This window comes from Cornus florida, unplaced genomic scaffold (assembly GCF_030987335.1).
Source record: "Cornus florida cultivar Cherokee Brave unplaced genomic scaffold, ASM3098733v1 CherokeeBrave_3.0.0_Hap2_Chr11, whole genome shotgun sequence".
Classification (NCBI taxonomy): Eukaryota; Viridiplantae; Streptophyta; class Magnoliopsida; order Cornales; family Cornaceae; genus Cornus; species Cornus florida.
In genome coordinates, this window is record NW_026775581.1 from 77,035,976 (window position 1) to 77,058,579 (window position 22,604).

Consider the following 22,604-nt stretch of genomic DNA (forward strand, 5'->3'; position numbering starts at 1 on the left):
TAGCGCGAGCACAAATACGGGAAAAGGAAATGGACCAGGTCCAATGACAATCCGCATAAACCAGCTCATAAACGGGCGTCAAACCGCATCCAACCTGTCTGCTTTGATTTTTTATTTTTGGGGAGCAAAAAACACCTATATGGTATAAAGTGTATAACACTATAATCCCTAATCATTTTGAAAAAATTCTTAATATTCAATTTTTGAGCGAGCAAGAGCTTGAATACTGAAAAGATTAAAGTGTCCCTCTATAACCGAATAAAAAAGGGTAAAAATTAATTCGATGTGAAATGACTAAAGTGTCCTCTTTTTTTCTTCTTCTTATTTATAAGGGCATTATTGAAAGAAAAAGGATATTTTTAAATTTTATATATTAAAAACGTCATGTGCAATGCACTAATACACATGACTAAATTTGTAACCAAGCACTGACCTCAAACCCTTTTTTGATCTTTTTTTTAAACTTAATATTGCACTTATATACCAAATATATATATATATATATATATATATATATAAAATAAAAAATAAAAAAAATAACTCGGGTATTTTGCTCACTTTACCCTCTATTTTTTTCATGTTTAATAGCTACCACGACAACGAGGAGGTTGGGTGCACCTTCTTGGACGGAAGGGCTCTGCCAACATCCATCCACTTTAATGCTCGCTTGGGAAGAAAAGAGGAAATCAAGAATATTAGATATATATATATATATATATAAACATCTTTGTTTAATTTAGGGATAATTATATTTATTTTCCCTGCTTCTAGTTTCAAATCTAACACTGACCACCCCTCTAATTCAAATTTGACTAACATTAACCTCCTCAATCATAAAATCTGACACTTTTATCTGTTAATGTCATGTTCAATATTTACTTAAAATGTCTTTAGAAGGCAATAAAATGCTATTTTGTTCATTAAGAAACAAACAATTTACATTAAAAAATAATAAAAGAACAATGGATATAATAGTCATTTAACACATTCGGGTCAAAGTCAACACTTACCGAGAGGTTAATTTTATATTTGAAATCACAATGAAGGTCCTCATCATTTAGGCAATTTACAAAGGTGGTAAGTGTAATTATTCCTTTAATAGCACTATATTTGGTTTGTGGTCAAATTTAATAGCAATATATTTGGATATTGTGTTTTAATTTTTTAATAAGGAGCAAATTAAATCCTTGATTTTAATCTTGTCATGAATTGCCTCATAAGCATATCGGCGTTAGCAAGGATTCGAGAAGTAAGTTCTTAAGGTTTTGCTTTCAAACCGCACTCGTGACTTGAATGATGTATGTTCTGTGGGGCCGATACACATGCCCTAAGACCAAAAAAAAAAAAACTTGTCATGAATTGTTCAAGGCCAAAATGAACATAACCATGAGAACCAACCCTGTACTGTGTATTAGTTTACATAAACGGTGAATAGCTCAGGAACGGATCCTCTCCAAGGAAAGTCATCTCCAAGCTTCTACAGGTATTAATCCTACAGTTACTAAGACGCCACATCAATAACTTATTTTACTACTAAATACATTTGGATTAAAGCACATCAATCCCTTACACTTTTCCAACCAATTTCCTATTAGGGATCAGTTTCCTTCCTATAATTGAATTCTTCTCTCAATACCGGTCAATCCTTTTATCAATCTCACATAGCATGGATCTTTAGAAATTGGAATTATTTTAAGGGTTTATGTAGAAATCTCAAATTTGGACAATACTAATTTTTCTAGAATTTGTGAATAGAAATATAAGTTAGATTAATCTTGCAAATCTTCAATTGTAACAATCAAAGATTGTTGATGGTAAAGAAAATTGAAAAAGAAAGTTTCAGAGTAAGAAAATTATTTTAAGGGTTTATGTAGAAATCTCAAATTTGAGCAATACTATTTTTTTTAGAATTTGTGAATAAAAATATATGTTTGATTAATCTTGCAAATCTTCCATTGTAAAAATCAAAGATTGTTGATGGTAGAGAAAATCGAAAAAGAAAGTTTAAGAACGGTAAGAAAGTTATTTTAAGGGTTTATGTAAAAATATCAAATTTGGATAATACTAATTTCCTAGAATTTATGAATAGAAAATGAAAGTTTCATAATGGTAAGAAAGTGTCGTGTTTTAATGTTAAGTTGTTAATGTAGCACATTAATAGTCGTAGAATTAATACGTGTAGATGCTTGGAGAGAACTTTCCTTAGAGAGGATCTGTTCCAATAACTTTCCACAATGGTAAATCTTCCTGTTATAATCACCCTTAACGAAACTCAATCTTGATGGTGGCTTGGTGATTGGATTTTACATGCCTAAGACGTGTTGTGAGCACCACTATATTCTTCCTCTTATGAAGGGTAATATCATATATGTCTTTTAATGCTGATAGGAAATTCCATCCGTCCTTTAATGTATCCTCTAATAGAAAATTCAGTCGATACCATAGCATCTTCTCTAGAATGTGATGTGGCTTAAGGGTAACCTTGCCATCACCTGACATTACGTGTGTAATTACTCTATGAGTCCCTTTCACTCTCTACTGCATAGGTCACCTTCCATTATCTTAGCTACAGGGAATGTTTTAAAGAACAGAAGAGACGGAGATATTTAGAGAAGAACTATTGGAAGATAGGTATTTGGTTAATACAAGAATGATCAGGTATTCGGTTAATATGCAACTGGTCACTAATGAGGGATGGACCTAGAAATATAAAATCGGTGGGGTGGGGTGGGGTGGGGGGAATAATATGAAATAAAAAATTAAGAGCATGTTTGGGGCCATGGCCCCCCTCGCCCACCCCTCCATCCGTCTTGGGTCATTTAGATTGGTCATTAGACCAATCTGGTGCATTGAGTGAATGGTTGCGTGGGATAATTACTGTAAGGCAAAAAAGATGCAATTGAAGTGATATACACAATCACAAAAGACACCATTTAATTTATAAAAATCCACAATCCCCAATTGAATATTTACACTCAGAAAACTTAATTGAATATTTACACTCAGAAAACTTTTGAATTACCGATTTTAAAATTCTATCTCCTCTCTCCCTACAAACCACTTGAACCCAAGTGAGTTGTAGCCAATGGTCCGAACCAAGTGGTTCAGATCGAGTCAGGTTCATTATTTTATTAGTATAGGTGCACATTTGAGTCGGGGAGAGTATTGCACAGTGCAAGTTCGTTAGATCCATTGGTGTGTAGTGCTGCTATGGTGGATGAAAAGACTATTATATTCTGGGAGATAGATATTGTGGAGATCGTTCAGAACCACTAGGCCCGACCCTGAACAATCAAACTCGATCCTGGGCGGGCCCGGGTTCTCAAAATCGCTGGCCGGAATGGGCCATTATGCACCCTTATCCTCAGCCCGAAACTGTTGGGATTCCCCACACCGAGAAATTATTACATGATCCCGGCGAAGCAATACTTGACACACCAGGAAAAAAACTAAATAAAGCTTACGCATCTACTAATGTATCAAGTGTAATTGGCCGAGACCGTTTAATAATTTCTCATCTCATCACACCAGAACATTCATTGAAAAGGTTTAGGCTCCGTTTTGTTAGATGGAATAAGTAAGAAAATAAAAGAAATAGAAAATGATCGAAAAGAAAGTGAAATGAATGAAAAGAATTTTTTATTTTTTTTTCATTTTTTTTATTTATTATTATTTTTTTTTGTTGAAAGTTAAAGCAATTACGCACACCCTACCTCCATTGAGGTTTGAACCCCCGACTTCCCCTTTGGGGAGAAAGGGTGATACCGCTGGGCCATTTTCTAGCATGCATTTGGTTAGCATGAAAATTTATTCAAAAAAATAATGGAAAAATATTAATTAGTTAGTTTGGATAGAATAAAAGTAAAGAGAAAATGATTATACATACCAAAACTACCCTTATAATTTCAAGTGCTAAATGAATAAATAAATTTGTGTTTTATTATATCCATTTATAGTAAAAAAAAAAAAAATAGTAAAATGATGGATTATTAAATTTAATAATATAATTATTTAATATTTATTTATAATATTTATATTTAAAATAAGACTTCATAATATTGTTTTAGGCAGAACTATTTATTAGTGTTAGAGAAAGGAAACTTAAGAAAAATGATTATATGTTTTTTTTTTTCGGTAAAATTATATATGTTGTTGCTAAGTATATTATTATTATCAAGTATTAGATCAAACAAATATTGAAAAAAAAAAAAAAAAAAAAAAAGATTAGATGAGCCTCCCACCTATATAGCAGTTTATGAATTGCCTCGTTCCATTTATGTTTCTCATTACTGATGTACGATAATCAAAAAGGAAGAAGTCCCCAACTCATGACTGAAAAGGGTAAAACAAGTTTTATAACTTTTATAGAACTTTATTAGAAATAGATCTCAAAAGTAGGACTCATTTGTCCTAATAAATTTTTTACAGGACTTAATTGTCATTAAGGTACAAAAATATAACTAGATAATTTTCCCGCCAAAGTTACCTGAAAGCAAAAGCCTACATAAATAACGTAGCATTTAAAAACACTAGAGACATCTCACTGCATGTTGTCCTGCCATTCCAACATCCAATTTCTTGATAAGCAATCTGTTATTGGGAGGAAGGTCATTGGCTAATGGGGACATGTCAGCATCAATAAGAATCGAGTCTTCTTCCTTAAAATCACATCTGAATACCCTCATTGCAATTTCTTTCGCAACCATGTGTTGTATCACCCTTTTCACAGGCCTGGCTCCGAAATCCGGGTCAAATCCCAATTTTGCTATAACATCAATAGCTTCCTTTGTGTAGCGGAGATCAATTTTCTTCTCTTTAAGTCTATCTTTCAAGGAGTTCAACTGAAACACATAATTAGTATCGATGTTAGTGACCCTAGTCATTTTAAATAATTAAAATACACGGGCGTGGATTTTGACCAAGTAGTGGTGAGCTGATCAGAATAATTAACTGGTTTTAGCATCAACCGATAACAAAAACAAAAAAAAGACTTGGAGAAGAAGATCTACAAAACAAAAACAAAAACAAAAAAAGACTTGGAGAAGAAGATCTACCAAAATTAAATAAATGACTTGGACAAGAAGAAGTGCTACCAAAATAAAACTTGGAATTTTAAAAACTTGGGTTTTAGCGCGAGCACAAATACGGGAAAAAGAAATGGACCAGGTCCAATGACAATCCGCATAAACCAGCTCATAAACGGGCGTCAAACCGCATCCAACCTGTCTGCTTTGATTTTTTATTTTTGGGGAGCAAAAAACACCTATATGGTATAAAGTGTATAACACTATAATCCCCAATCATTTTGAAAAAATTCTTAATATTCAATTTTTGAGGGAGCAAGAGCTTGAATACTAAAAAGATTAAAAATTAATTCGATGTGAAATGACTAAAGTGTCCTTTTTTTTTCTTCTTCTTATTTATAAGGGCATTATTGAAAGAAAAAGGGTATTTTTAAATTTTATATATTAAAAACGTCATGTGCAATGCACTAATACACATGACTAAATTTGTAACCAAGCACTGACCTCAAACCCTTTTTTGATCTTTTTTTTAAACTTAATATTGCACTTATATACCAAATATATATATATATATATATAGATAAAAAAAATAAAAAATAAAAAAAATAACTCCGGGGTATTTTGCTCACTTTACCCTCTATTTTTTTCATGTTTAATAGCTACCACGACAACGAGGAGGTTGGGTGCACCTTCTTGGACGGAAGGGCTCTGCCAACATCCATCCACTTTAATGCTCGCTTGGGAAGAAAAGAGGAAATCAAGAATATTAGATATATATATATATATAAAAACATCTTTGTTTAATTTAGGGATAATTATATTTATTTTCCCTGCTTCTAGTTTCAAATCTAACACTGACCACCCCTCTAATTCAAATTTGACTAACATTAACCTCCTCAATCATAAAATCTGACACTTTTATCTGTTAATGTCATGTTCAATATTTACTTAAAATGTCTTTAGAAAGCAATAAAATGCTATTTTGTTCATTAAGAAACAAACAATTTACATTAAAAAATAATAAAAGAACAATGGATATAATAGTCATTTAACACATTCGGGTCAAAGTCAACACTTACAGAGAGGTTAATTTTATATTTGAAATCACAATGAAGGTCCTCATCATTTAGGCAATTTACAAAGGTGGTAAGTGTAATTATTCCTTTAATAGGACTATATTTGGTTTGTGGTCAAATTTAATAGCAATATATTTGGATATTGTGTTTTAATTTTTTAATAAGGAGCAAATTAAATCCTTGATTTTAATCTTGTCATGAATTGCCTCATAAGCATATCGGCGTTAGCAAGGATTCGAGAGGTAAGTTCTTAAGGTTTTGCTTTCAAACCGCACTCGTGACTTAAATGATGTATGTTCTCTGGGGCCGATACACATGCCCTAAGACCAAAAAAAAAAAAACTTGTCATGAATTGTTCAAGGCCAAAATGAACATAACCATGAGAACCAACCCTGTACTGTGTATTAGTTTACATAAACGGTGAATAGCTCAGGAACGGATCCTCTCCAAGGAAAGTCATCTCCAAGCATCTACAGGTATTAATCCTACAGTTACTAAGACGCCACATCAATAACTTATTTTACTACTAAATACATTTGGATTAAAGCACATCAATCCCTTACACTTTTCCAACCAATTTTCCTATTAGGGATCAGTTTCCTTCCTATAATTGAATTCTTCTCTCAAAACCGGTCAATCCTTTTATCAATCTCACATAGCATGGATCTTTAGAAATTGGAATTATTTCAAGGGTTTATGTAGAAATCTCAAATTTGGACAATACTAATTTTTCTAGAATTTGTGAATAGAAATATAAGTTAGATTAATCTTGCAAATCTTCAATTGTAACAATCAAAGATTGTTGATGGTAAAGAAAATTGAAAAAGAAAGTTTCAGAGTAAGAAAATTATTTTAAGGGTTTATGTAGAAATCTCAAATTTGAGCAATACTATTTTTTTTAGAATTTGTGAATAAAAATATATGTTTGATTAATCTTGCAAATCTTCCATTGTAAAAATCAAAGATTGTTGATGGTAGAGAAAATCGAAAAAGAAAGTTTAAGAACGGTAAGAAAGTTATTTTAAGGGTTTATGTAAAAATATCAAATTTGGATAATACTAATTTCCTAGAATTTATTAATAGAAAATGAAAGTTTCATAATAGTAAGAAAGTGTCGTGTTTTAATGTTAAGTTGTTAATGTAGCACATTAATAGTCGTAGAATTAATACGTGTAGATGCTTGGAGAGAACTTTCCTTAGAGAGGATCTGTTGCAATAACTTTCCACAATGGTAAATCTTCCTGTTATAATCACCCTTAAGGAAACTCAATGTTGATGGTAGCTTGGTGATTGGATTTTACATGCCTAAGACGTGTTGTGAGCACCACAATATTCTTCCTCTTATGAAGGGTAATATCATATATGTCTTTTAACGCTGATAGGAAATTCCATCCGTCCTTTAATGTATCCTCTAATAGAAAATACAGTCGATACCATAGCATCTTCTCTAGAATGTGATGGGGCTTAAGGGTAACCTTGCCATCACCTGACATTACGTGTGTAATTACTCTACGAGTCCCTTTCACTCTCTACTGCATAGGTCACCTTCCATTATCTTAGCTACAGGGAATGTTTTAAAGAACAGAAGAGACGGAGATATTTAGAGAAGAACTATTAGAAGATAGGTATTTGGTTAATACAAGAATGATCAGGTATTCGGTTAATATGCAACTGGTCACTAATGAGGGATGGACCTAGAAATATAAAATCGGTGGGGTGGGGTGGGGTGGGGGGAATAATATGAAATAAAAAATTAAGAGCATGTTTGGGGCCATGGCCCCCCTCGCCCACCCCTCCGTCCGTCTTGGGTCATTTAGATTGGTCATTAGACCAATCTGGTGCATTGAGTGAATGGTTGCGTGGGATAATTACTGTAAGGCAAAAAAGATGCAATTGAAGTGATACACACAATCACAAAAGACACCATTTAATTTGTAAAAATCCACAATCCCCAATTGAATATTTACACTCAGAAAACTTAATTGAATATTTACACTCAGAAAACTTTTGAATTACCGATTTTAAAATTCTATCTCCTCTCTCCCTACAAACCACTTGAACCCAAGTGAGTTGTAGCCAATGGTCCGAACCAAGTGGTTCAGATCGAGTCAGGTTCATTATTTTATTAGTATAGGTGCACATTTGAGTCGGGGAGAGTATTGCACAGTGCAAGTTCGTTAGATCCATTGGTGTGTAGTGCTGCTATGGTGGATGAAAAGACTATTATATTCTGGGAGATAGACATTGTGGATTCCCAGCCCGAAACTGTTGGGATTCCCGACACCGAGAAATTATTACATGATCCCGGCGAAGCAATACTTGACACATCAGGAAAAAAACTAAATAAAGCTTACGCATCTACTAATGTATCAAGTGTAATTGGCCGAGACCGTTTAATAATTTCTCATCCCATCACACCAGAACATTCATTGAAAAGGTTTAGGCTCCGTTTTGTTAGATGGAATAAGTAAGAAAATAAAAGAAATAGAAAATGATCGAAAAGAAAGTGAAATGAATGAAAAGAATTTTTTATTTTTTTTTCATTTTTTTTATTTATTATTATTTTTTTTTTGTTGAAAGTTAAAGCAATTAGGGGTGATACCGCTGGGCCATTTTCTAGCATGCATTTGATTAGCATGAAAATTTATTCAAAAAAATAATGGGAAAATATTAATTAGTTAGTTTGGATAGAATAAAAGTAAAGAGAAAATGATTATACATACCAAAACTACCCTTATAATTTCAAGTGCTAAATGAATAAATAAATTTGTGTTTTATTATATCCATTTATAGTAAAAAAAAAAAAAAAAAAGTAAAATGATGGATTATTAAATTTAATAATATAATTATTTAATATTTATTTATAATATTTATATTTAAAATAAGACTTCATAATATTTTTTTAGGCAGAACTATTTATTAGTGTTAGAGAAAGGAAACTTAAGAAAAATGATTATATGTTTTTTTTTTTTCGGTAAAATTATATATGTTGTTGCTAAGTATATTATTATTATCAAGTATTAGATCAAACAAATATTGAAAAAAAAAAAAAGATTAGATGAGCCTCCCACCTATATAGCAGTTTATGAATTGCCTCGTTCCATTTATGTTTCTCATTACTGATGTACGATAATCAAAAAGGAAGAAGTCCCCAACTAATGAATGAAAAGGGTAAAACAAGTTTTATAACTTTTATAGAACTTTATTAGAAATAGATCTCAAAAGTAGGACTCATTTGTCCTAATAAATTTTTTACAGGACTTAATTGTCATTAAGGTACAAAAATATAACTAGATAATTTTCCCGCCAAAGTTACCTGAAAGCAAAAGCCTACATAAATAACGTAGCATTTAAAAACACTAGAGACATCTCACTGCATGTTGTCCTACCATTCCAACATCCAATTTCTTGATAAGCAATCTGTTATTGGGAGGAAGGTCATTGGCTAATGGGGACATGTCAGCATCAATAAGAATCGAGTCTTCTTCCTTAAAATCACATCTGAATACCCTCATTGCAATTTCTTTCGCAACCATGTGTTGTATCACCCTTTTCACAGGCCTGGCTCCGAAATCCGGGTCAAATCCCAATTTTGCTATAACATCAATAGCTTCCTTTGTGTAGCGGAGATCAATTTTCTTCTCTTTAAGTCTATCTTTCAAGGAGTTCAACTGAAACACATAATTAGTATCGATGTTAGTAACCCTAGTCATTTTAAATAATTAAAATACACGGGCGTGGATTTTGACCAAGTAGTGGTGAGCTGATCAGAATAATTAACTGGTTTTAGCATCAACCGATAACAATTATGTAGGGGACTTGAACGCTCAACATCACATATGGGAAGATAGTAGATTGAAGAAACATGCATGCAGTAGATTCATTATTGAAGCAACAATAACAATGTCATATACAATACAAGTACCAACGGCCTAGTAGGCCCCAGTGATGTTGGTATCTCAACCTATACTTTCGAGGCTCAACTCTCCTAATGCATCAAAAAAAGTAAAAGACAATATCAAATAAAGTGTAAGATTATAACCATGTAGCGATCTAAGGTAATACTTGAACACTTTGACACAAGGCATCAACGGATTTAGTTTCACAATATGGACCCCTTAAAAGGCTCGACTTAACTCAAGGAGATTAATGCCTCAAAGCAGATTGATTAGAGAAACATGTAATGAAACAAAATGATGTGGACTAAAGTGAGTGAAAATGAAAAATACTTTAGAAGAGAAGTTACCTGTATTTCGGCAATTCTACCAATTTCGTCGCAGTTCAGAGGATGGAAAATAATAAACTCATCAACACGATTCATGAAGTCATCCCTAAATGCTTCTCTAGCCAACTGCATAGTCTGCCTTTTCATTGTATCATATATTGATTCCTTGCTGTCATCCTTGCTATTTTCAAAAATTCTTAGGATATTTTCGGACCCAATATTCGATGTCATTATCACCATACAATTTTTAAAGTTGACAGTCCTACCGCTTGAATCAGTTACCCTTCCATCACCCAAAAGCTGTAACAAGATATTGAGCACATCAGGATGTGCTTTCTCAATCTCGTCGAATAGAATAACAGAATAAGGTCTGTGGAGAACTGCTTCAGTAAGCTGTCCCTCCTGAGGACAATCAAAACCAGGAGATGCACCAATTAAGCGGGAAACAGAATCACTTTCCATATACTCACTCATGTCGATTCTCACAAGTGCTGTTTCTGTGTTAAAGAGGTAACTAGCTAAGGTATTGGCAAGCTCAGTCTTACCAACACCAGTAGGGCCAATGAACATGAAACTCGCTATTGGTTTTTTCGGATCAGACATTCCAGCCCTTGAACATCGAATAGCATCAGCAACTGATTTTACTGCAACTTCTTGACCAATAACCCTTTGATGTAGAATCTCTTCTATTATGACCAACTTCTCCATGTCTGACTCTGAAATGTCTGATAATGGTATACCAGTGCATTCAACTAAAACCTCTTTAATATTATGGTCAGATACTTCTTCGCAGACCAAACAGCTTTTGGACTTTTGTAAGTCCTCAAAGTTCTTCTCAGCTTCTTCCAGCTGCTTCTGAAGTGACGCAGCAGCATTATTCAGGGATTCTGTCTCTTTCTTAACCCTATCAATCTATTAAATGATTTAAAAAATATATGTCAGAGATGGGAAGAAAAGAAATGTGAGTTTAATTAGCTTTGGAGATTCTACACAAGGAAAAAATTACCTCGTTTTTAGTTGAACCAATTTTAGTAATGAGATCCTTCTCACTCTGCAACATTTTTTTAAGTTCTTCCCATTCCGTAGACTTTGCAGTGGTCTCCATTTTCAGCTTTGCAGCAGCTTCATCAACAAGATCAATGGCTGAAAAAACAGAGACAGAGATTTAGCAGAGTGTGGTAAGTGTCCAAATTATTATAGCAAGTGTTCATCTGTATAAGGGAGTTTTCATCCCATAAATAAATCTAGTGCAACTAAGAGCCATGAAGCATCTCATAATTGCAAAAGAGTACTCCGTATTAAATAGGAACAACAATAGAGAACATGAAATCGTCACTAGAAGTTAGTTTACAAGCATAAATGAAGATTACTTGCTTTTAGTGTACTCATGCCAAATTGAAAAAAAAAATGGGAATTATTAAACCAAAAGATACCTTTATCAGGCAAAAAACGATCCATGATATACCGGTCTGCAAGTACTGCTGCTGAAACTAGGGCCTTGTCTGATATTTTAACACCATAATGCAACTCATAGCGCTTGCGCAATCCCTGAAGAATGGAGATTGTGTCTTGTACAGAAGGCTGATCACAGAACACTTGCTGGAATCTACGTTCAAGAGCAGAGTCCTTTTTCATATACCTACTGTACTCTTTTAAGGTGGTCGCTCCTATGCATTGAAGCTTACCTCGGCCTAGTGCTGGTTTCAAAATGTTTGCAACATCAAGGTTGCTATCCTCAGCAGAACCTACAAATTAATTAGGACTAAAATTACCACCAATTCAACAAATATTTGAAATAGAACAAAAAAGGACACCAAGGTGAGCACATTCACACATGACATGACATAAACTTACTATCAATACATAAAACGCATGGTGATTACTTAGTGAAATGGTGAAAGTTCAGACTGACAAGCGTGATATACTGGTCTGAGTATATAAAAAGCCACTTTGAGCAAAATAACTACCAAAAGTTAGGTCTGGGTCCGGTCTTTCCTCGCAGATCCCCACAGCGACAAACCAACAATGGATAGTGGCCTTTTTATCCATCCATAAAACTGCTAAATAGTTAATTCCTCTTCTTAATTGTCAAAACTTGATGCAATCAATTTCCTAACACTTAGAAAAGATTTATGTAAGATAATTCCATCAGTTTTGCTTGATGGTTATGAGGTTACTGGAGAAACAGATTTGTATAAGCCATTTCATTTCTTTTGTCCAAATTATTCTCTTCTCTTCTTGTTCAAGTTACATCTCTTTTCGTCACAAGAGTTTCCCTTCTTTCTTTTGAGTTTAGGACATGCCCATTTATAAGTTGGAGACCTACTTCTATGAATTCAAGAGTTCATAAGATCTGGAAATCAGTTGTTAGAATCAACAAGTTTTCAAGCTGTTCATTTGAAATATATATATACATATAGATATATAAATGTATATAGATCCATCTAATGGGAAAGAAAATACCACATAATATAACAAAGAAGATGCTTTAAGAGTGGGCGATATTTATATTTCCCAATCCCACAAACAGGACCCAGCAATAAGATTAGTAGATGAAAGAAGGGTTTGTAATGAGAAAGGGGGTCAAGTGGTAAGGTGCCAGGCAACAGACTTCTTGAAACAAGGTCCTCATTAACATGATATATAGTCTTCTTATATATTTATGTTTGTTCAAATTTCATTTCACAAAAGATACCCAAAATAAGGATCAAATTATGAAAAATAAACCTTTACATCAAAGATAAGTTTACTGCACAATTTGCAGAAATATAGCTCGGGAAATTAATGGTACAAGAATGGAGAGGTTTCCTATAAATTACTTTAGTGAGGTTTCTTGCTTAGATTTAGCAGGTTGTTTTTGTGACATTTCTTGCTTAGATTGAGCAGGTTGTGTGTCAACATTTTTTCCTCTAGACAGATGCATTGTTGACTTCTTCTCTTAATCTATTATGACAGATGCAAAATTGATTTTACTTCTTCACCTGACTAACTAGAAATGTGCAAAAGTCTAAATACTTATAATTTGATTTTTATTAGCTAAATGGAACTTATTAAAAATGGAAGAATGTGAAAAAAAAAAGGAAAAAAAAAAAAAAGTATTTAAAACAATAAAAAGAAAGGGTAAAGTAAGAACAAGGCCAAAACAGATAATATATTCAAAATTATAAAATATATAAATATAAATGAACGAGTTTGAAAGAAAGTTGATGCAATTCACAATACCTCGGCCAAGAAACATACTTTCTTATCCCTCCAACTCTTCATGTAACAAAATCTTCCAGCCACAAATGAATAAAATCATATATTAACCCCAACAAAATTAGTTACTAATTAATGGGTAGAATCTTCGGAATGGATAAGTAATGTAACAGGGTGAAAGCATAATTTGATTAAGAAATTTTATAATTTATATAAGTATACTTTGATTTAATTAATTCAAAGCATTTGCTCAAATCTGCCAATTGATTGCCATTTTTTCCTCCAACGAGAACTAATTTATAGATGAAAATTTTGAGTTTCTAGAAATGAAGTGCTATACCAAAATAACAAGAAACCGTGATTTACACTATAAGATGCATACAGCCTACCAAATGCACCACTAGGTCATACTATTAAGTTTCTAAAGTAAACATGTAACAATCACGAGCTTACAAAATATATCTTCTTCACCCTATCAAGAATATTCACACCTGTATTATGGTTCTGACCATTAACTCATATAATGCATTAGAATAAAAAATTAAGAAAGAAAAGCATCAAGGAAGAGAATTTTCACAATTGCGCTACAGTTTCTATGTGGGGAGTCATTGCTTGATGTAGTTAAAAAAATTTAGGCTGCCAAGCATGAGGATGTGGGTTCAAGCACGAGGAAAGCCATTTTTGCAAATAATGTGTAGGTTTCTACTCAGTGCATTCCTTCAAGCAACCTTGATTATAGGGACAACACTAAGTAATGGCCTTCTAATTATAACTGCTATTAGATGATTCTAAGTAGAAGACACACCTGCACCAACCATAGTGTGGATCTCATCAATGAATAAAACTATTTTCCCTTTTGCATCAGAAACTTCCTTCAGAATTTTTTCCATTTTTTTCTCCAACATTCCAACATATTTAGTTCCAGCCACTAGTGAAAATACATTCAATGAGATCACCTGCAAAGTACAAGACAGAATGCAAACAATTATTACAAGGATGACAAAAATAGTTAAATATTCTGATAAAATATTACAAAAATTCTCCTTATAGCATTAGTATTATTAGTTGAAAGTTGTTGGTTACAATCCATATTTGCCAATCGAAACTGTTGGGAGAGTATATTGATAAGGAATGATTTAACCCTTGATAAAACATTGATAGGAGTGATTTATGGGATTGACTTTAGGAATTGTCCATCAATGTGTTTTCCATATTTATCACTTGTATTATTTCACCTAAAAATAGAGGTGGTCATTGTAAACAAACAAAAAACTAAGAGACAATATAATAAAAGTGATGTAGCCCGTAGTGGCTAAACCACCGTATATCCTTGTGTTGTTTCATTATTAAATTCTCTCCTCAATTTTTATTTTATTTATCAACACGGTATCATAGCAGGTTTATATCATACCCTACTCTAGCTCGTTTGACTCTCCTCTGTTTCGCTTGAATTTTGTAATCCGGATCAACTCATCTCGGACCTTTGGATCTACTCGTCTCGGACTCTTGACAACTTCGTATTTAGCTTCAAGTTGGAGGGGTGTTGGGAGGGTATATTCATAGGTGTAATTTAAGCCTTAATAGCGCTGATTTAAGGATTGATTTTATGAATCCTCCATCGATGTGTTTTTCATATTTATCACTTGTATTCTTTCACCTACAAATAGAGGTGGTTTTTGTAAACAAAAAACTAAGAGGGGATATAATAAAAGTGATGTAAACCATTGGGCTTTATGTGCCATGGATATAAACTATAGGCCGAACCACGTATATAATTTTGTTGTTTCACTCTTAATTTCTATCTTCAATCTATTATTATTTTATTCACTCTTAATTTCTTTCAATCTAAATTGCACTACATTATCCACCTTTAAAGAATCTAGTTTTGAGTAATACGCAAAAAAACCTACATTTTATTGAAGTTCATATATTTTGTGATTCCTTCAATTTTGAATTTTCTTAGCATAATTTTGTCAAATTTAAACTATTTTTCTAGATCTTGAAATATCATGACAAAGTATCACGTAGTTCATATATTTGTTTGGTCATCATGCCATTAAACTACCACATCCAAGGAAGACAAAATTGAGCCACTGCAAGAAAAATAGACACTAACATACATACCAGAACCAGACAACAAATAATCATAACAAACAAGATATCTTTAACACATTTGAATAAAATAAGTAAAAACTTTCAACTAAAAAGAAAATTAGAATAAGTATAAAATGCCAACAACCTGTCGGTTCAATAGAGGTTCTGGAACATCCCCACTCACAATTCGCTGAGCTATCCTGCAAAGTAACTCAAAGTTTGAACCAAAATATAAAAAATCACATAATTTGGAATACTAATTGGAAAGCTATTGAAAGAAAAAAAAAAATAAAAAAAAAAAATAAAATATTGGCAGGAATTTTCAAAAAAAATTTTACCAGCATGGACAATAACTAATTCACATACATTAAATAAATTGATGTTTCTGCAGTCAATAGATGGGTCTAGTTAATTCTCTAGCTAATCCATTTCCCGCACTTTGGTTCAGATTAAGAAAGACATCTACAACAAGTCCTAAAATTTACATTATATTCTCAAAGATTCGGACAACAGATTTTGTGGCGACGGGTAACTACCAAAAGCAACCATCCTCACTGTTTTAAGCTTAAGACAAGACATGTCAGAGGATAATACATGAAACTTGCACAAGTCCAAATTTTCTATCATCAGAGAAAAGGATGACACCAAGCATGCAAAGGCAGAGTGATGGCATCATTACAAAAGAAAGTTTCTTGCTTAAGCTAGTTTTAGTCCTCCCAGTATTACTAACAGATGTAACCTACAGATTATGCAAGACTCGTGTTCCTTTTCTCGTCTTTATATGTATTTAATGATATATATATATATATATATATATATATATATATATATATATATATATATATTTGAGAGGCAAGGGCATCCCAATAGTGAAAATTAGGCCTCCAAATTCTGTAGAACAAAAAAAAAATCCTACCAGTAGTATTTACAGAATACACTATTTTTCAAATTACAAACTCTACTTCACGTTTGGGTAAATGATTACAATTTTCTTTAAAAGGGTCATCACCCAGTGTGGTTCCCTTAATCAATGTTGCAGAGAGAGGCAAACTTCCTAACATTAGTAACTGATTTTCACAAGGTCGCTACTATCAGGATTCAAACCTGAGTTCACAAAGTATTTTAACACTCAACTAGAAAATGGCCCCTAAGTGATTATAATTTCTAAAAGAAGCATCACATGAATCTGTTCTTGACAGTATTAACAGGAAATAGGCATTGGGGGTTAAATTCACTAGTTTCGCCTGATGTGTTCGGTCTAATTACACTCCGCTCAATTTTTTTTTTTAAATCTTACAATTAGCAAATTACCTCCCTGTGAACCAGGGACATCCGAATTTTAGGATGAAATTACTTTAATATTGCAGGAGTAGATATTGGATGAACTTGGCATCACAACATTGGTATATCCATACAATGAAAATGCACTTAGTTTTATTTTATATAAATAAAAAAACAAAAATGTTACTCTCAACAAATTGAAATGGGGCACTTTTATTGAGTGGACATACCAATGACAGTGTTATCCCCAGCTCACCCAGTACCTTGTCCCATTACAGACATTTCAAAAACAGTCTAGGGTTTAGTTTATCAGTTACTCAAAACAGTGAAGACACACTAAATTATTGTGATAGAGAGAGAGAGAGTCAGAGTGGTGATGAACAGCGAACTGTGATGAACCCAGAAAGAGGGGAAAGATGAACAGAGTGAAGACAAATAGCGTTGTTGTGTGTCACTCTCTCGGTGATGAAAAGAACAGAGACAGTAAGCGAGAGACAATAAAGAACAGAGACAGAAAGATCCACTCACCGGAGTAGAAGACACCATTTGACGTTGAAACTACGGAGGAAGCCGCCGGAGAAGATATTCATTTGATTATAGTATATCAAAATTAAGAATTTTTTTCACTAAAAATATTCAGTGGTTTGTTATTAGAAAGGTTTGTTATGAGGACAGCCCACCACTTCTAACAATTTAAATAACAAAAAAAAAAAAATATTAAAAAGCTAAAACCGTTAAAGTGAAATGAAGATTAAAGTAATTTAGAAAAAAGAAGAAGAAGATTAAAGTAGGTCTTTGAGATTAAAAGGTAGTAAAACTTACAATAATAATAATAATAATAGAAATAGTGTACATTATATATGTATTTATAAAAGTTTTATAAATTTGAACGGATGGGGTGGATTAACATATCAGTTTTTTAAAACCTCAATTCACTAATCAACTTATGGACTCCAAATTTCTTAATCAATTTATGGTCTACAAATTTCTTATTTATCAATTTGTCACCAAATTGTGGGACTAAAAAATCAATCCACATATCAGATTAAATCTACTATTTTCATAAATAAAATTGAATACTTGTATAATTGGATAATATAGAAGTCTTACAACGTCAAATTTGATCAATTTCAAATGATTCTGCTAATTTGTCAATGCCTTATCACTATATATATATATATATATATATATATATGATGCGGTATATCAAATCTTCTGTTCCTTCTTCGTCTTCTTTGATTTGGAGAGCCAAATGCAAAGAACTAGATGGAGACCCAATAGTGACCATCTCTCGCATTTCATGTTCATTTGACTTTAATTTGAGTAATTTGATTTCATTTCAATTAAGGCCAATTTATTCTATAAAAATAAAACCATTTGGTAAATAAATGTTAAGTTAACAAAGGCATTTCAAATTAAAAGATGTGCATCACTCAATTTTTTTTATAGGGAAAAAAAAATAAAAATTTAAGTCAAACAAATTGAAGTTTGTATATTTAACTCAAACATTAACAATAAGGATAAGAAAGTTACATACCCTTCAGCAATTGCAGTCTTTCCAACCCCAGCCTCGCCAATAAGAAGAGGGTTATTTTTCATTCTCCTCGATAATATTCGCATACAACGTCGAATTTGATAATCTCTACCAATAACCGGATCGAGCTCGCCATTTTTAGCGAGTTCAGTCAAGTCAGTACCAAATCTTTTGAGTAGCTCACTATCTTTATCACCTACACATCGCACAAAATTAAACAACAAATATATGGTGAGCTTAATAAAAAAAAACCGAACGTATTTAATTAGTTCCGAACATGCCCGATAAAACAATAATAACTTCAATTCTATTAGGAATACCAAATCCAAATAATTCATTGCTTACAATAGGAATCCGAAGAACATGAATCTGAAACACATGAATCCGAGGAAGATGAATCTGAAGAAGATGAATAATACGAGGAGAACCGAAAATGACAGAGAGAATAGGGTGAAATTGACAAGGTCTTGGAAGGATTAATGGCAGAATAAGCAAACTTGGCAATTTTGAAAGCCATGGAAGAATATTAGGGTTACTTTGTATATATTCTGCGGTTTTTGTAGTAGAAATGTAGGGTTTTGGGAAGAAGGAGAAGAAGAAGAAAGACTTATATAGGGTTTTGTGATACATTGTCACAGGGTTGGAGAAGAGACCTACCCAAAACAAAAACTTTCTTTGGTTGAACTTATATACCATTGGGTTAGATTTTACAAAATATTAGGAAATAATTAATTTATTGACAAAATTTTATGAAATTACAATAATATCTTTTTTTTTGGGTAACTTTCAACAGTGGGGAAAGCCATCTCTAGTCCAGAGGATTTGAGAGGCCCATTCATTGATTGTTTATCTCAATTGGGTTGGGCTGGCCCAACCCAGCCCGGCCTCAACCCAACCTCAATCCGAATTAGGTTGGGTTGGGCCAACACAAATTGTATTCAACATGGGATGTGGTTATAATCTGAATCGAATATTTATCGAATATTTTCGGGAGGATTAGGTCGGGTTGATGGGTTGAGTTTTTTTAAAAAAAATTTATATATATATATATATATATTTGATTATATTATTATTAAAATATATATATATTTTAAGGGCAAATCATTTCAGCTCAGTCGCCTCCATCTTTATTCTCGTTCTCACCTCTCAAATTGCCCCCTCTCTCTCTCTCTCTCTCTCTCTCTCTCTGTAATTGCAAACTACAAAATCAACAAGAATCAGAAGTTCAAAACCCATATATTTCAGTTTATCTATCTGTCTGCAAGAATCAAAAGTTCAAAACCTATTACCTATATCAAAACCCATATCGGCATATCATTTCAGATTGTTCCAAAAATCAAAACCCATATCTCCTTCTAGGGACTATTTTGTTCACGCCTTCTAGTTTTGTGTTGACATTTTGGGGTTTTATTTTTACCCCTTAAGTGAGGATTGTCGTAGGCAAAGTGTATGTGTAATCATCATGCTGGATCACGAAAGGGCGCCGGTGGGAACATCTTATGGTGGATTTATCTCTCTATATATATGTTTGCATATTAATATAAATGTGTGTGTATATATGTTTGTGTGTGTGAGTTTATATATTTATACACCATTTGGCGGCAGAGGCGGCGGCGGTGGATCAGCGACGGATCGGCGGCTGAGGGCGAGGGACGGCGGCGGCGGAGAGAGAAAGACAAAGAAAAAATAATAATAATAATAATTAATTAATTTTGGGTTTTGGGTTGGGTTCGGGTTGAGCCCGAGCCTAACCCGAATATGTCTGGTTTTGACAAAACCCAACCTAAATATGAGCCCGATTTGTGAATTGCATGTCTAAATTTCAAAATTCCTGGATTGGCATTGGGCTGAGCTGGGTTAATCCACCCAAGTTGCAGCCATAACCATAAATCACCGGATTTAGTCACACTTGTGAGGTATAGAGCGCTCACAAAATTAATAATAACAATAATAAAAAAAGTCAGCAATAAGCCCCTTCAATTCATGACACCACATTCTTCAATCAAATCGGTCTTAATATTCAACCTTATGAGTTAAAATCCCTTTCTTTCTTTTTTTCACATAATAATTTAACAATCAAATTGGATAATTATCGAATTCAACCCTTTGTCCATTGTCTTGGATTTTGTGATTTGAAAATCATTATAGTGACTCCTATTTTTTATTGTGGTTATACTGTTTATATCGTTAAAGCATCTCCAATAGTTGTGTGTATATATATATTTTTGTGTAAATTTGATATGTCATGATAAATTTACACAAAATATTTGATTATTTAATTTTAGCTCCAACAGTTATTTTATACCAATATATCTCCCAATAACAATCAACCATGTGTGAACCCCACATAATTTTTACAAACCTAATTAATATATGGTTGATTTTTTAATGGAACGAGAAAGAGAGTTGAGAAAGGAAATATGTTGATCTGGCAGTATAAAAATATTGTGTAAAATAAACAACCTTTTTACACATTGGTGATATGGCGATGTATCTTAACACACTGTTGGAGATGGAAAAAATTTACACATTATAGGTGGCAGTGTATATTTTACACAAAAAAATATTTTAACAAACCAAGATGCTCTTAGCATTCTGTTAAAATACTTTTTTTTTTGTAAAATATACACTATTACGTATTATGTGTAATTTTTTTAATTTTTTTATCTCAATTTTTTTATCTCTAGACTATTAAGATACACTACCATGTTATCAATATATAAAATTGTGTATTTTACACAACTTTTTTATACAGCCAAATCAGCATATTTCATTTTTTATCCCTCATTCTCATTCCATTAACAAATCAACCCTATATTAAGTAAATTTATAAAAATTATGTGGGGCACTTGCATGATGTTAATTGTTATTGAGGTATATATTTTTACACAAAATATATAAAACAACCACTAAAGTTAAAAATAAATAATCCAAAATTTATGCGTAAATCTATTATGACACATCAGATTTACACAAAAATATATATGTATACGCAAAGGTTGTAAATGCTCTCAAGAGGGATAAAAATACATATATGGAAATTGTTCAGTCGTCTTCTCACCCTTTTAAATTTAAATATCTTATTTGTTTTTTATTTATAATAATCATATAACTGATAGAGAATCGAGATTAGTTAACTACACAGCTGGAAAACTGTCAAGAGGACATCTTCCATGGTACAAAAAAGGTTACCAGAGTCAATTTATTCATCTTTAGAAAGCTTAGTCTGTGTAAGTTTTTGTGACCTAATACTCTACACATTGTATTGTACCCTAATGAAACTATTCCATCTCCTGCAACAATGGAGCCAAAGTTACCTGAAACCACCCAGCAATAACCTACATAATATGGCATTTTAAAACACTTAAAGCATCTCATCACGTTAATTGGTGACAAGGGTTTGGGTCAATAATTTCAACTTATTTTCACATTGTTCAATACCATATTAGCCTACCCCAAACGTGATACGAATTCAAAATGCAAAATCAAAACACTTATAATAATAACAAAACGTATGTCAAATGGATCATAATGTTTGCATGTTTTTTTACCATTTCAACATCTGATTTCTTGATAAGTAATTTGTTTTGGAGAAAGGTCATATCGAGTCTTTTTCCTTAAAATCACCTTTGAATATCATCATTGCAATTTCTATTTTGGCGTTGTTTTAAAATATTTACCCATGAAAGATTGTTAAACCTAATAAAAAAATATATGTTGACTTATTTTACATACATGCATGGTGAAATGGTTTCTATCATATGAATTAAAATCACCTCTGAATACCCTCATGCGCATGTATGTAATACCAGTTTTCATATAATTGGTCCACTTCGCTTGCTTACAATAGGATTGCGCACATCAGATCACACACACATTATGTAAGTTCTCTTTCCTAATTTCTCAATATTTTTTATTTTTAATATTAAGGTTATTGCTAACCTTTTTTTTTTAATTGTAATTCTATTTGTTAACTTCATTCCTATTAGTGAAAATAAATATTTATTAAAAAATTGATTTCAACCGTGGAGAATAGATGATGATGGGAGCATGAATCCAAAAATATCCGTACTTTATTAATATTGAGGTTATTTATACATCTACATCTTTTATTTATTTTAATTTTAGTTATGGTTCATTCCTCAATATCAATAAGAGATGTTAAAGAACAA

At 32.5% G+C, this 22,604-nt stretch overlaps 1 protein-coding gene across 1 annotated transcript; it reads right to left on the bottom strand.

The window, feature by feature from the left end:
* Positions 1-9,281: 9,281 nt before the first annotated feature.
* Positions 9,282-19,102, bottom strand: LOC132284112 (chaperone protein ClpB4, mitochondrial-like). The gene is made up of 8 exons (XM_059786182.1): positions 18,778-19,102; positions 18,436-18,628; positions 15,763-15,817; positions 14,329-14,479; positions 11,759-12,070; positions 11,332-11,468; positions 10,347-11,237; positions 9,282-9,771 (listed from the first exon to the last, which is right to left on the bottom strand). The coding sequence occupies exons 1-8, from the start codon at positions 18,947-18,949 to the stop codon at positions 9,460-9,462; spliced, it is 2,223 nt and encodes a 740-aa protein (XP_059642165.1). The 5' UTR covers positions 18,950-19,102; the 3' UTR covers positions 9,282-9,459.
* Positions 19,103-22,604: the final 3,502 nt, after the last annotated feature.

Bases quoted from the DNA above. Each gene is read 5' to 3' on its own strand.
- LOC132284112 (XM_059786182.1), bottom strand. From the start codon at position 18,949: ATGGCTTTCAAAATTGCCAAGTTTGCTTATTCTGCCATTAATCCTTCC. The intron at 12,071-14,328 runs GTGTGTCTTCTA...ATTAATTTGTAG, and splicing joins CCACACTATGGTTGGTGCAG to GTTCTGCTGAGGATAGCAAC. The intron at 9,772-10,346 runs GTAACTTCTCTT...TATGTGTTTCAG, and splicing joins GTAGAATTGCCGAAATACAG to TTGAACTCCTTGAAAGATAG.